At 34.9% G+C, this 14,487-nt stretch overlaps 1 protein-coding gene across 1 annotated transcript in view; it reads left to right on the top strand.

Moving 5' to 3' along the window:
• The first annotated feature begins 4,954 nt into the window (after positions 1-4,954).
• Positions 4,955-14,487, top strand: part of APLF (aprataxin and PNKP like factor) — a 190,441-nt gene continuing 180,908 nt past the window's right edge. Inside the window, exon 1 of the mRNA XM_063441515.1 lies at positions 4,955-5,145. Coding sequence (XP_063297585.1) covers positions 5,053-5,145 — 93 coding nt within the window. The 5' untranslated portion in view covers positions 4,955-5,052. The remainder of the gene's footprint in view (positions 5,146-14,487) is intronic.

The following is a 14,487-nucleotide window of genomic DNA, read 5'->3' as shown; positions in this document are numbered from 1 at the left end:
ATTATTTATATAATTTGTGTATTTATATTATTATTTATATAAGTAGTGCATTTATATTATTAGTGTATTTATATTATTATTAATATAATTAGTGTATTTATATATTTAGTGTATTTATATTATTATTAATATTATTATTAATATAATAAGTGTATTTATATTATTAGTGTATTATATTATTATTAATATAATTAGTGTATTTATATAATTAGTGCATTTATATTATTAGTGTATTTATATTATTGTTAATATAATTAGTGTATTTATATTATTCGTGTATTTATATTATTATTTATATAATTAGTGTATTTATATTATTATTAATATTATTATTAATATAATTAGTGTATTTATATTATTAGTGTATTTATATTATTATTTATATAATTAGTGTATTTATATAATTTGTGTATTTATATTATTATTTATATAAGTAGTGCATTTATATTATTAGTGTATTTATATTATTATTATTAATATAATTAGTGTATTTATATATTTAGTGTATTTATATTATTATTAATATTATTATTAATATAATTAGTGTATTTATATTATTATTGTATTTATATTATTAATAATATAATTAGTGTATTTATATATTTAGTGTATTTATATTATTATTAATATTATTATTAATATAATAAGTGTTTTTATATTATTAGTGTATTTATATTACTATTAATATAATTAGTGTATTTATATTATTATTTATATAATTAGTGTATTTATATATTTAGTGTGCCAACAGACGCTGCAAAATAGGCTTAGAAGCAGGTTTCCTCACCACCACGGAATATGAATATTTGTTTGAAACCCACCCTCGGTGCCCGATCATATATACAGTGCCTAAGGTTCATAAAAGTCTGGAGTGCCCACCAGGACGTCCGATAGTATCGGCGATCGGGGGACTATTAGAACCCATAGGGAAATGGTTAGACGCAAAATTTAAAAAACCAGTAATGTCATTACCTACCTATGTCAAGGACTCTGCGCAAGTCATAGCAGCCTTAAACTCTATAGAACTCCCCCCACAAGGAGTCTACTTAGCAGCCATCGACGTAAGCAGTTTATACACCATTATTCCCCATGAGGAGGGAATCCAGGCGATGCGCCAAGTACTAATACAGTACCAAGAACGTATAGAGCCCCCGATTGAATATATACTTGAATTATTGGAACTATGCCTCACACTTAATTATTTTCGATTCGAAAAAGCATTTTATATACAAATATCCGGAACATCGATGGGTGCCCCTATGGCACCCATGTATGCCAATGCATATATGCATGCATACGAACAGATACATATACTTCAAAAATATGGTCAGTACATCTTGAAATACCTAAGATACATCGATGACGTGCTCATCATATGGACAGGTGATGAACAAAGCCTCCATGATATGATAGGGTCATTAAATCAACTGGACTCACCAGTAAGACTTACCCATCAAATTAACAATCAACAAATTGACTTCTTGGATCTTCGAATTTTCATAGAAGATAACAAGCTGGGGTATACTTTATTTTCCAAAGAAACTGATCGCAATACGCTACTACACGCCAGCAGTCACCATCCACCCAACCTTATAAAATCTTTACCGGTATCTCAGTTTATGAGAATACTGAGGAATAACTCTGATTCTACAAAAGCAGCAAACCAGGTACACGAAATGTTTAAAAAGTTTGCACAACGTGGATACCCAAGACAACTGCTGGAGGGTGCATATTCAAAAGCACTTAAAAATTACACAGACGGTCCTGAAATCAAAAATAACCAAAATAGAATGATTTTTCCTCAAACGTTCCATTCATTATCGGGAGAAATGTCCCAGAAAATAAGACACAATTGGGAGGTCCTCAAAAAAGATAAAACACTACCGACGATATTTCAAAACACTCCTATGATCAGTTATAGGAGAAATAGGAACCTAAGAGACTATCTGGTTCATACGGATATATCTATGGCACAACAGTCTGTTCAAAACCCAGGCTGCTACCGTTGTCTGAAATGCATGGCTTGCAATAGTATGACCCCGGGCAAAGTGTTTTACCACCCTCGATCAGGTAAAGAATACAAGATAAGGCAAAGGATCACGTGTACCACCACACATGTAATATATCGTATCATCTGCCCATGTGGACTCATGTATATTGGTAAAACGTCTAATGACCTCAGGGAACGCATGAGGGGACACAGATCCACTATCAGGACTGCGTTATCTAGTGGCATAGCAACCACCCCCATAGCCAAACATTTTTTGGAAGCAGGACACACACTGCCCACATTGAAATACATGGGCATTGAACATGTTCCGGCCCCGAACAGGGGGGGTGACAGAGACGTCTTACTTCTTCAAAGAGAAGCCTTTTGGATCTTTACATTAGGAACTTTGTCCCCGGGGGGACTTAATGAAATTAACCCACTCAGTTGCTTCACCCCGAAAAGATAAAGAAGAGCACAGCAATTGATATATTGATATATTTGTACTAAAGGTTAAAGAAAAATCATAGCGGACGATTTATTCATGAGACTTTTTTCAACTATATAGTATCCATATTATTATTTTTTTCTAGAATTTGTTGGCTGACGGTGGTTCCAGCTAGACTCCATAGTCTGTATGGCCGTAATTCTGTAATATAATTAAGTATATACATAGTAACCTGGCGGGGCATTCAATCATACTTTGAAGTTTTGTTAAAATGTTTCGTTCTATATTGGGAATTCCAATTTATACGTAGCCACCGTATGTTAGTGTTAAAAATGTTCTAACACAGCTTAACAAATTTGTTAAAATACTCAAAAAGATCCTTAAACTCTTAGCCATTTTAAGGTGGCCTTGGTATTTCTTATTTCTCATTTCTTATTTCTTATTTCTTATCCTTGAATTTTAAAATATGTCTGCGAGCGCAGATTATTAGATGTTTGGCCGTAACCACAATCACAGTCAGGCCTTTTTTTACTTTAGGCACTCAAGGGGTTAATCCCTACTTTCAAAGTTGAACAATCTTTTTCACGTTTGCACAGCCTCTCTTTCATATAATCTACTCTCCAATCAAATCACCTGTAATGCATATTTAAATCACTGTTTTCCTGCCTTTCATTGTCTTGAAAAAAGTCCCACGAGGACTGAAACGTCGACTTGTATGTCTTTTGAAATTTTGGCAAAATAAATCGTTTATATCCTTAAGAAGACCTTTGAGTGCACTCTTTCCATTTGTATATATTGAAGGCTGAGGCAGCACCGAGGCAAGTACAAGACCGGTACATTGAGTGCGGGACATCTGCAGTTTGTATATATTTAGTGTATTTATATTATTATTTATATAATTAGTGTATTTATATAATTAGTGTATTTATATTATTACTTATATAATTAGTGCATTTATATTATTAGTGTATTTATATTATTATTAATATAATTAGTGTATTTATATAATTAGTGCATTTATATTATTAGTGTATTTATATTATTGTTAATATAATTAGTGTATTTATATAATTAGTGTATTATATTATTATTTATATAATTAGTGTATTTATATTATTAGTGTATTTATATTATTATTTATATAATGAGTGCATTTATATAATTAGTGTATTTATATTATTATTAATATAATTTGTGTATTTATAATGTTATTTATATAATTAGTGTATTTATATTATTATTTATATAATTAGTGCATTTATATAATTAGTGTATTTATAATATTATTTATATAATTTGTGTATTTATATTATTAGTGTATTTATATTATTATTTATATAATTTGTGTATTTATATTATTATTTATATAAGTAGTGCATTTATATTATTAGTGTATTTATATTATTATTAATATAATTAGTGTATTTATATATTTAGTGTATTTATATTATTATTAATATTATTATTAATATAATAAGTGTATTTATATTATTAGTGTATTATATTATTATTAATATAATTAGTGTATTTATATTATTACTTATATAATTAGTGCATTTATATTATTAGTGTATTTATATTACTATTAATATAATTAGTGTATTTATATATTTAGTGTATTTATATTATTATTTATATAATTAGTGTATTAATATTATTACTTATATAATTAGTGCATTTATATTATTAGTGCATTTATATTATTAGTGTATTTATATTATTATTATTAATATAATTAGTGTATTTATATATTTAGTGTATTTATATTATTATTATTATTAATATAATAAGTGTATTTATATTATTAGTGTATTTATATTATTATTAATATAATTAGTGTATTTATATTATTAGTGTATTTATATTACTATTAATATAATTAGTGTATTTATATATTTAGTGTATTTATATTATTATTTATATAATTAGTGTATTAATATTATTACTTATATAATTAGTGCATTTATATTATTAGTGTATTTATATTATTAGTGTATTTATATTATTATTAATATAATTAGTGTATTTATATAATTAGTGCATTTATATTATTAGTGTATTTATATTATTGTTAATATAATTAGTTTATTTATATAATTAGTGTATTTATATTATTACTTATATAATTAGTGCATTTATATTATTAGTGTATTTATATTATTAGTGTATTTATATTATTAATATAATTAGTGTATTTATATCATTAGTGCATTTATATTATTAGTGTATTTATATTATTGTTAATATAATTAGTGTATTTATATAATTAGTGTATTTATATTATTATTTATATTATTAGTGTATTTATATAATTAGTGTATTTATATAATTAGTGTATTTATATTATTATTTATATCATTAGTGTATTATATTAGTAGACTCTCCAATGTTACACTATGTGTAAAGCCAGCAGCCCGAGGCACAGTAAAGCACAGTCACGTGACTATTGTTTATGGAGATCCTGCCTGCTGGTTGGTGGGTCCAGGGTCACGTGACCGTCTACCTCTGCCCTAACGCGGAAGTGCAGTGAGCGGGTCGGAGCTGCCCAGGTGTCAGTGCTCGGATCCGGCCGGTCCCAGGGAGAGTCACCGAACACACGGCCCCGGCTACAGCTCACATGTCTGCCTTTCAGCTGGAGGCCACGGATGGCAGTGGGAGCACAGTCCTGCCCCCGGGGGAGACCCTGATAGGAAGAGGACCCCTCCTGGGGGTAAGTAGCCATGTCCTGGGGGGAGTGGTAGGTAGCCATGTCCTGGGGGGGGTGGTAGGTAGCCATGTCCTGGGGGGGGTGGTAGGTAGCCATGTCCTGGGGGGAGTGGTAGGTAGCCATGTCCTGGGGGGAGTGGTAGGTAGCCATGTCCTGGGGGGAGTGGTAGGTAGCCATGTCCTGGGGGGGTGGTAGCGTAGGTAGCCATGTCCTGCGACAGCTGCCTCACTGACCCCTTCATGGCAGGCGACCTGGCTGTCATCTTACTGTGAAAATGGATATTAAATCCCTTACCATCAATGGAGTGAGTCCAGGGGTGGTCTGCATGATGGGAGTTGTAGTATTGAACCAGCTAGGGATGTTTCTTCTCATCAGCTTTGGGTTAAGCTGTGTCCAGGCAGATTATTGTGTAGTTGCAGTGTAATGTTAATATTAAAGCTTAACCCCTTAAGGACCGGCCTGTTTTTGCGATGTTTGTACGTTAAGGACCAGAGCAGTTTTAACACTTTTGTGGTGTTTGTGTTTAGCTGTAATTTTCCGCTCTCTCATTTAAGTTTCCCATACAAGTTATATTGTTTTTTTCACGACGAGAAGGGCTTTCTTTACATACCATTATTTGTATTATGTCATATATTGTATTAAAAAAAAAATAAAAAAATATGGTGAAAAATTTAAAAAAAAACATGTTTTTGGACTTTTACTTGAAAAATCTTTTACTTATCTACAAAAGCTAATGAAAAAAACTGCTAAATTGATTCAAAATTTTGTCCCGAGTTTAAAAACACCCAGTGTTTACATGCTTTATTGCTTTTTTTGCAAGTTATAGGCCTATAAATACAAGTAGGAAATTGCGGTTTCAATATATATATATTTTAAATGTATCAATAGTGACATTGTAACACCGTTATCTGTCATAAATGCCCGAAACACACCTAACATGTACATATTTTTTTAAAGTAGACAACTCAGGGTATTCAAAATGGGGTATGTCCAGTCTTTTTTAGTAGCCACCTAGTCACAAACACTGGCCAAAGTTAGCATTTATATTTGTTTGTGTGTTAAAAATGCAAAAAACGCTAACTTTGGCCAGTGTTTGTGACTAGGTGGCTACTAAAAAAGGCTGAACATACCCCATTTGCAATACCTTGGGTTGTCTTCTTTTGCAAATGGTATGCCATCATGGGGCTAATTCTCATTCCTTGGCTACCATACGCTCTCAAAGGCAACCTAACCAATCTGACAAATTTCAATAAAAAAAAAAAGTTAAATCAGCCTTATATTTGACCCTGTAACTTTCACAAACACTATAAAACATCTACATGTGGGGTACTGTTATACTCAGGAGACTTCGCTGAACACAAATATGAGTGTATCAGAACAGTAAAATATATCACAGCAATAATATCCTCAGTGAAAGAGCTGTTTGTGTGTGAAAAATGCAAAAAACGTCACTTTCACTGACAATATCATCGCTGTGATATGTTTTACTGTTTTGAAACACTAATATTTGTGTTCAGCGAAGTCTCCCGAGTAAAACAGTACCCCCCATGTACAGGATTTAGGGTGTCATAGAAAGTTACAGGGTTAAACACAGCGCTAGCAAATTAAATTATCTGGACTTTCGGCCTGGGTTGGCAGGCAGGTCCCTCAAATTGCAATCATTAAAATTACTTAATTAGGTAAAAATATTACATAAATATGCACGTATAATTTTAATATATATACATATTTATATATTTGACGTCTACGTGTATATTTATGAAATTATTTATGTAATTATGTATGTGGACATATGTATATTTCGTATTATTTTTATTTATTTATTTATACATAGATATATATATCATTACATTCTAAGTGTATTTTGATATAAATATATATATCAATATCAAAATACTGTTAGAATAAAATTGCATATATATAATTTTTTTTTAATTATTACAAATTATTTTTATTTTTTGTTATTTATTTTTATTAACATATTATTTGTGTTTTATAATAATATATATATATATATATATATATACCATATATATAGTTATTATATATTGTATATATTCGTGTGTAATTTAAATATAAGTGTATTTTTATATTAATATACGTATATATAAATATAAAAATACACTTAGTATGACATTATATATATATATATATATAAATATATATTATATATAGGTGTGTATATATAGATATAATACATGTATATATATCATATATATATATCATATATATCATATATATATATATATATACATATTATTTATTTTTTTACACTGATTGTTTTTTTTTTTTTAACTTTATTTTATGATTTTTTTTACTTGCAGGGAGACTGCCTGTCAGCACAGACAGTCCCCCTGTAGGCAGATACACAGACACCTATTGCGGTCATGTGATCGAGTGATCACATGGCCGTGGGGTCCTGATCTGCCGAGGGGGGACTGCCCGGGCAGACAGGCAGTCCCCCTGGACCGGGAGGAGCACTGATCGCCGCCGTGGGACCGACGGCGATCAGGTAAGTTGCCCAAAACCGTTATGACGGTTCAGGACCGTCAGCGGTCCAAACGCACGTTTTACCGCTGACGGTCCTGAACCGTCAGCGGTCCTTAAGGGGTTAAACCGGTGCAGACAGTGGGAATGATGCATCCTTAGCAGAGGGCATGCTGTGACATGTTCACACTTAAAGGGACAGTCCAAGCTGAATGACTGCTGCAAGGAGCTTAGTAATATCGAGCGGGTGAAATACACCACATTACGGTCAGTCAGTACCTGTTGCATAGTAACATGGAAACACAGGTTGTGTCTGACTGAGATGATTTCCTATTATTATTTCCCTTTATATAGCGCCAACATATTCCATAGCGCTTTGCAATGTTTTGAGAGGGAGGATTTAACGATAAATAGGACAATTGCAAGAAAACTTACAGGAACGATATGTTGAAGAGGACCCTGCTCAAACGAGCTTACAGCCTATAGGAGGTGGGGTATAAAACACATTCGGACAGGAAATAGAAATCAAATAAGGTGGGAGTGAAGCAGAGCTGGAGGAGAGAGTAAAGTGTTGCCTTTTAGGAGAGAGCAAAAGACAGGTATGTGAGGTAGAGGACTATAAGCTTTCCTACAGAGATGGTGTGATGAAAGTAACCTCGTCACTGGTACTTGGAGGGACCTGCTTGCCAGCCTTTGTTCGTGCCTTTTCCCTTCTACATTTCAGTATTTGGGGTTACCGAATGGATTATGCTTATGGTGTTCGTTTACTGAACAAACAACCGAACAGTCGAACCACACGCAAGTGGAGTGTGCAGCTTATTTACCTCCCAGGCTGGTAGTTACCCTGCAGCCAAATTGACAAACGGCTGGGTGGTCGACGTTCGTATAGTCGAACACGCGCCGTTCATCTTGTTTATAATGTATAATTTTTATTGTTAATGTTTTATGCATATATATATATATATATATATATATATATATATATATATATATATATATATATATATATATATATATATATAAAAAAAATTGAAAATCCCCCGCACTCACGCTTAGTTGTGTGTCCAATTTGCCGGGTGCCTGGCATGAACTCCCATAGAAAGATATTTGCCAACAAACTGCCGCTCACCGGTCTTGTAAAAGTCCAAAATTTATTTAGAAATAATTAAAAAAGAGACCAACGTTTCAGTCCCCGTTCGGGACTTTCCTCAGGGTAACAAAACAATAGTCCCGAACGGGGACTGAAACGTTGGTCTCTTTTTTAATTATTTCTAAATAAATTTTGGACTTTTACAAGACCGGTGAGCGGCAGTTTGTTGGCAAATATATATATATATATATATATATATATATATATATATATATATATTCGAGTATAAGCAGAGGCCCCTAATTTTACCCCAAAAAACTGGGAAAACTTATTGATTCGAGTATAAGACTAGGTTGGGAAATGGAGAAGCTACTGGTAAATTTCTAAATAAAATTATATCCTAATAAAATTATATTAGTTGAATATTTATTTACAGTGTGTGTATATAATGAGTGCAGTGTGTGTGTGTGATGCAGAGCCTTGGTGGGGGGTGGGCCTTTTTTATTATTTTGTAATAATAATTTGTTTTATTAATATTTATTTTTTTATTGTAAAAATATTTATTTTTATTGTAAAATTTGATGTATATATTTTTTTCGTCCCCCCTCCCTGTTTGTTAGCTGGCCAGGGAGGGGGGCTCTCACTCCCTGGTGGTCCAGTGGTGTGCACTGTGTAGGAAGGGGCTGGCAGAGAGTTTACTTACCTCTCCTGTCAGCTCCCTTCTCCTCCGCACCGGTTCGGTCAGCTCCTCTGTCAGCTCCCAGTGTAAGTCTCGCGGCCGCACTATGACCCCGCGGCTCTCGTGAGACTTACACTGGGTGCTTATCGGACCGGCGCGGAGGAGAAGGGAGCTGACAGGTGCTGCAGGAGAGGTAAGTAAACGCTTCCTGCCAGCCCCCTCCTACACAGCCCCATTGTCTGTATTATGGCAATGTAAGTTGCATGGGGACTTGCATAAATGGCCAGCTGTGGCTTCCATTAAACAGAATGCTTTACCCCTTCATAAAGTCTTGCTCATGTTTTGGAGATTGGAGAACTACATACACTCTGGGGATTGCTATATCACAATACCCCCTTGAGTAAAACAGAATGCACATGTTATGGTTGATTTTATATATTTTTTCTACCTTGTTAGGAAACCAAGTATATTTAAACCTCCTTCGGTAGTTTCCTCCTGAACCACCAGAGCCTTAGTGAATATAGCTCTCTGTTCGGTAGTTGAAGTAGACGAAGTCCATACGAAATACAAATAGCTTTATAAGATAATTCCCTTAATAAAGCATACGAATCCCCAAACATCAGCCGAAGTCAAGAAGAAGGGTACACATAGAACTGGCTTTAATGATCACACACAGGCTTTTATGAAAGTCCCCATGCAAGGGGACATCCCACAAGGAGGGACAGAGATTAACCAATCTGGCACAGTAACAACATAAAGCACACACCTACAATTCCCTCCCCTAGTCCTGGAGATAATCAAGTCTGATAAAGTAATAACTTGATTATCTCCAGGCAGAAAAATCTAAATTTTCCCCAATATCTGGAACACCCCTTTATACATGAGGTATCCCCATGCCGTGCTCATTGTACTAGAAAGCAGCGATTGACCGAGGTTCCTGGTCAGGGTGCATGGCGGTCCGTCATAGATGGGTTTTAAGGCACTTCTTAAACAATTGAAGGCTAGGGGAGTGTCTGATGCCGGTAGACAGGTGGGGTGGGGAGACATGGAGATATTGAGGTATCTAGAGATGAAAAACCAGAGGAGATAACATTTGGGATATAAAGACATGATAGGTGAAAGTCCTAAACAGTAAACATAAATAAGACTATCAGTGAAAAGAGTAGCACTAGCTAAACAAACAATTAACAAAAAAGTCATAAAGAATGAACATAAAATAACAAGGCTATAAATACACCAAAAAAAAACTGAAGCTCAGGATCGGAGATATAATAGTAATCAATTAAAAGATCACCATAGGGTCAGGAAACACAATCATGTATTCCTGACCCTATAGTGCTTAACCCACCATTTAGGTGTCTTGCCCCCCTATAAAAGTTTAAATCTCTCCTTATTTCCCGTGCCACGCAGTTCTGCCGGTGCTGGCTCAGCCCCCTTTTATGACATTGTCAAAATGGCTGATTTTTAGCCAATCCAATGTTATCCCATAGAGAAAGCATTTGGTTGGCTAAAATTGGCACAGGGGTGGGGCCAAATACAATTTTGGCCAATCAGGACCTCCTCATAGAGATGTATTGAATCAATGCATCTCTACGAGGAAAATTCAGCATCTCCATGCAGAGCGTGGGGACGCTGAATGTCAGGGCTGTTTTTTTGGCAGCACTGACCCAGGACGCACCTCCAGTGGCCTTCTAAGGAGTGGCCACTTGGGTGTCCCTAGAGGCAATGTAAACACTGCCTTTTCTCTGAAACACCTGTCAAGGGGTGGGGTATTTGAGGCAGCAAGCGAACAGTTAGTTCTTGAAGTTCATGTCTTGGAAGCATAAAAAACGGGCAAGCAAAAAGATCTGAGTGACTTTGACAAGGGCCAAACAGGAATGGCTAAACGACTGGGTCAGTGCATCTTCAAAATGGCCAGTCTTGTGTTTCATGTATGCAGTAATTAGTTTAAAAGTAAGTATACTGGCGCTCATTATTACCAGTTAATCTTTAAACACTCTATAGTTATAGCTGCTGTGGCACTCTGTGGATACACCTAAAATCCCACAAACCAATTATTAAAAAAAACAAATGGTTCAATGTTTAGGTGATAAACATTAAAACAAAAAATACAAAAATTCTGCGCATCTGTCGTGTGTATTTGGTTGTGTGTGTGTGTGTATATATATTTGGGTGTATTAATAGTACTTTGTAAGTGTGTGTGTGTGTCGGACTGTCTCTTTCACTGTGCGTGTGTCTCTGTCTGTCTGGGTGTCTGTCAATGAATGTGTATGTTTAGGTCACCAGCTCCCTCCGATCGCATGGGAATGATCATTTTACACCTCTTTTTACCAGCGCCGTGCCAGTCTCGCCAGAGCTGGCCCGCCTGCATAACTGAGATCATCAATTTCCAGTCAGCTTTTCCTCATAGAGATGCATTATATCAATTAAAAGCATCTCTATGAGGAATGTGCACCGCCTCCATACAGAGCGTGGAGACGCTGAATGTAGGTGCTGTACATTGTGCAGCACTGAGATAGGCGACACTTTAGTGGCCATCTGAGTGACAGCCTCTAGAAGTGTTACTAGGCAGCAATGTAAACACTACCTTTTCTCTGAAAAGGCAGTTTTGACATTGAAAAGTCTGCAGGGACAGGCTATAGACACCAGAACCACAGCATTAAGCTGTAGTGGTTCTGGTGATACTAGTGTTCCTTTTAGAATTGTATTTTTTGTTTTTAGGGGGGAAAAAAACTGGCTCATAACTTTTTTTTTTTTTTTTTTTTAAACTGGCTCCTAAATTGAAAGCAAATTTGTCAAGCCCTGCTATACACTCACATTGGATAAAGCCTTTAATGTTATGGCTCTGAGCGTAGGCGCATTTGTGGTGGAAACCGTACCATTTCTGATCACCAATTCGTGTCTTTCAATGGAATATATAGGAAAAAACAGGTGACGTGGAGAGCAATATATTGTAGTAATGTAATGGCACATAAAAAGAAACATCAAATATATTGTGTATGCTCACCTTTGCTTGGAGCCCATAGATACTAGCTCCAAGTTTGTAGACAGATTTGCCAAATATGGAGTGGCCAAAAAAAACAACTTTTTAAATCCAACCAAGATGTATTATAGCAGGCCAGGAGTCTCGGGTTTGGACACTTTCTTTTTTTTTTTACTTTTTGTTTTGAAAAACAAAATAAACATAGAACGCATACAACCAAATGAGGGAGTGGAGACAGGGTGAAAGTGTAACGGAGAAGGGAAGGGAGTTCCACAGAAAAGGTGCAGGCCTGGAGAAGTCTTGGAGGCGAGCAACAGATGTGGGAGTACGGACAGAGGATAGACGTAGGTCTTCGGCAGAGTGCAGGGGCCTTGACGGGACATATTTGTGTATTAGGAAGGATAGGTAGGTTGGAGCAGTATTATGTAGGGATTTGTAAGCAAGCACCATCAACTGTGTGCAAGGGGCTTCATTGCACCATAGCCTACACGATCATCAGTACTCCTAAATAAATAACTTCTTATAGGATTTTATGAATAACCGATATTTAATAAAATTTTCTGTTGGCTTCCTCTAGCTCCTTGCATGGGCTCCTGGACTTGATATATCCAATGTGGAAGAAGTACTACCCATTTTAATTATATCTGAAGAGGGGCAGGACTATGGATGCACCTACGAAAATGGTTTGACTCTTACCCATTGGACAGTGCTAGGGGTCACTGATACCATAAGCATAACATGGTGCTTAGAATACCCTTTTAAAGGAAAATTATTGGCTAATGAAAATTACCGTTGAATTTTTAGTGTTCTGTATGGGGAAAAAAAATTGTCCAACTGCTGTGCACGCCTCACAGTGATATTGGACAGAAATGATATAGGCATACCTCAACAATCGGGACAGGATGGGCTAGGTTCTCAGGGACCAGACGGGACATTACACTGAAATCCAGAACTGTACAGCCAAAAGTATTCGTGTTCTAGCCAGTCATCAGTGAGCGTCGATGAAGGGTACCCTCTGCATCATAAACGTTTAATTATAGATTTTTATTCCACTTATTTTAATAACCAGTGTAGCTAAAGTTGTATTGCCTCTTGACACTCTCCTTCTCCCCTACTTCATGTATCTTACGGCTTCACAGCAATAATAAACAGTTCCAATGTGACGTGCAAAAGGAACTCTGGGAATAAAACCGTGGCATATCTAAATCTATCAGATTTACTTGTAGAAACCAACTTATTTCTGTTGCCCCTACTCACACCTCAGCTAGCCTTCATGGTAATCACGCATGACATTGATAAATTGTGTGGAGGTAGTTTAATAAAGCTGTTTGATAACCCTTAAACCTTACAGAATTAAAATAGCTTCTCTGACTACTGGGAAATGATATTGCAACAAATACACTTTTGCGATAATTCCAAGTCTAGATGTTTCTTGAATAGGAAGCTGAACACGCGTATTTAATTATAGAAATAATAGAATAGATTCTGTTATTTTTGGAAATCTGTTTTTATAACTTTTAGTAGACTTGTGCACGAAAAGAAATATAGGTTCTGCCAAATATTTTTTTCTGAAGATACAAAATGTTTCAGGATACCTGAATTTTTTTGTAAATTTTTTTTTTTTTTTAGGTTCAGGAACTGAATCAGGTGATCAAACCAAAAAGTAGTGAAAATGGGCCAGTCAGTGTGTTGCAAAATGTATTTATAATATTATGTATACATTTAGAGGTACTCTGCATTTTCTCGCCGTTTGATTCAGAGATCAAGGTAGAAAAAGTAATAGGAGCAGTAAAAAAAATTCTATATCAGGGTTTGACAAATTTTCTTTCAATCAAGGAGCCAGGTAAAAAAATTAGGAGCCAGTTTTTTTTTTTTTCCAACATCAAAACTACAATTCTTAAAGGGACCCTATAGTCTCACCAGAAACATTACAGCTTAATTTATTAACTCTGGTGTCTATAACCTGATCCTGTAGGTTTTTCAATGTAAGATCTGTTTTTTCAGTGAAAAGTCAGTGTTTACCTTGTTGCCTAGTAACACCTCTAGTGGCAGTCACTCAAACGGCCACTAAAGTTTCTCCTTTCTCAGTGCTCCACAATGTGCAGC

The sequence above is a fragment of the Pelobates fuscus genome, chromosome 2 (assembly GCF_036172605.1).
Source record: "Pelobates fuscus isolate aPelFus1 chromosome 2, aPelFus1.pri, whole genome shotgun sequence".
In the NCBI taxonomy this organism is placed as follows: Eukaryota; Metazoa; Chordata; class Amphibia; order Anura; family Pelobatidae; genus Pelobates; species Pelobates fuscus.
This window is presented reverse-complemented; position numbering and strand designations above follow the sequence as displayed.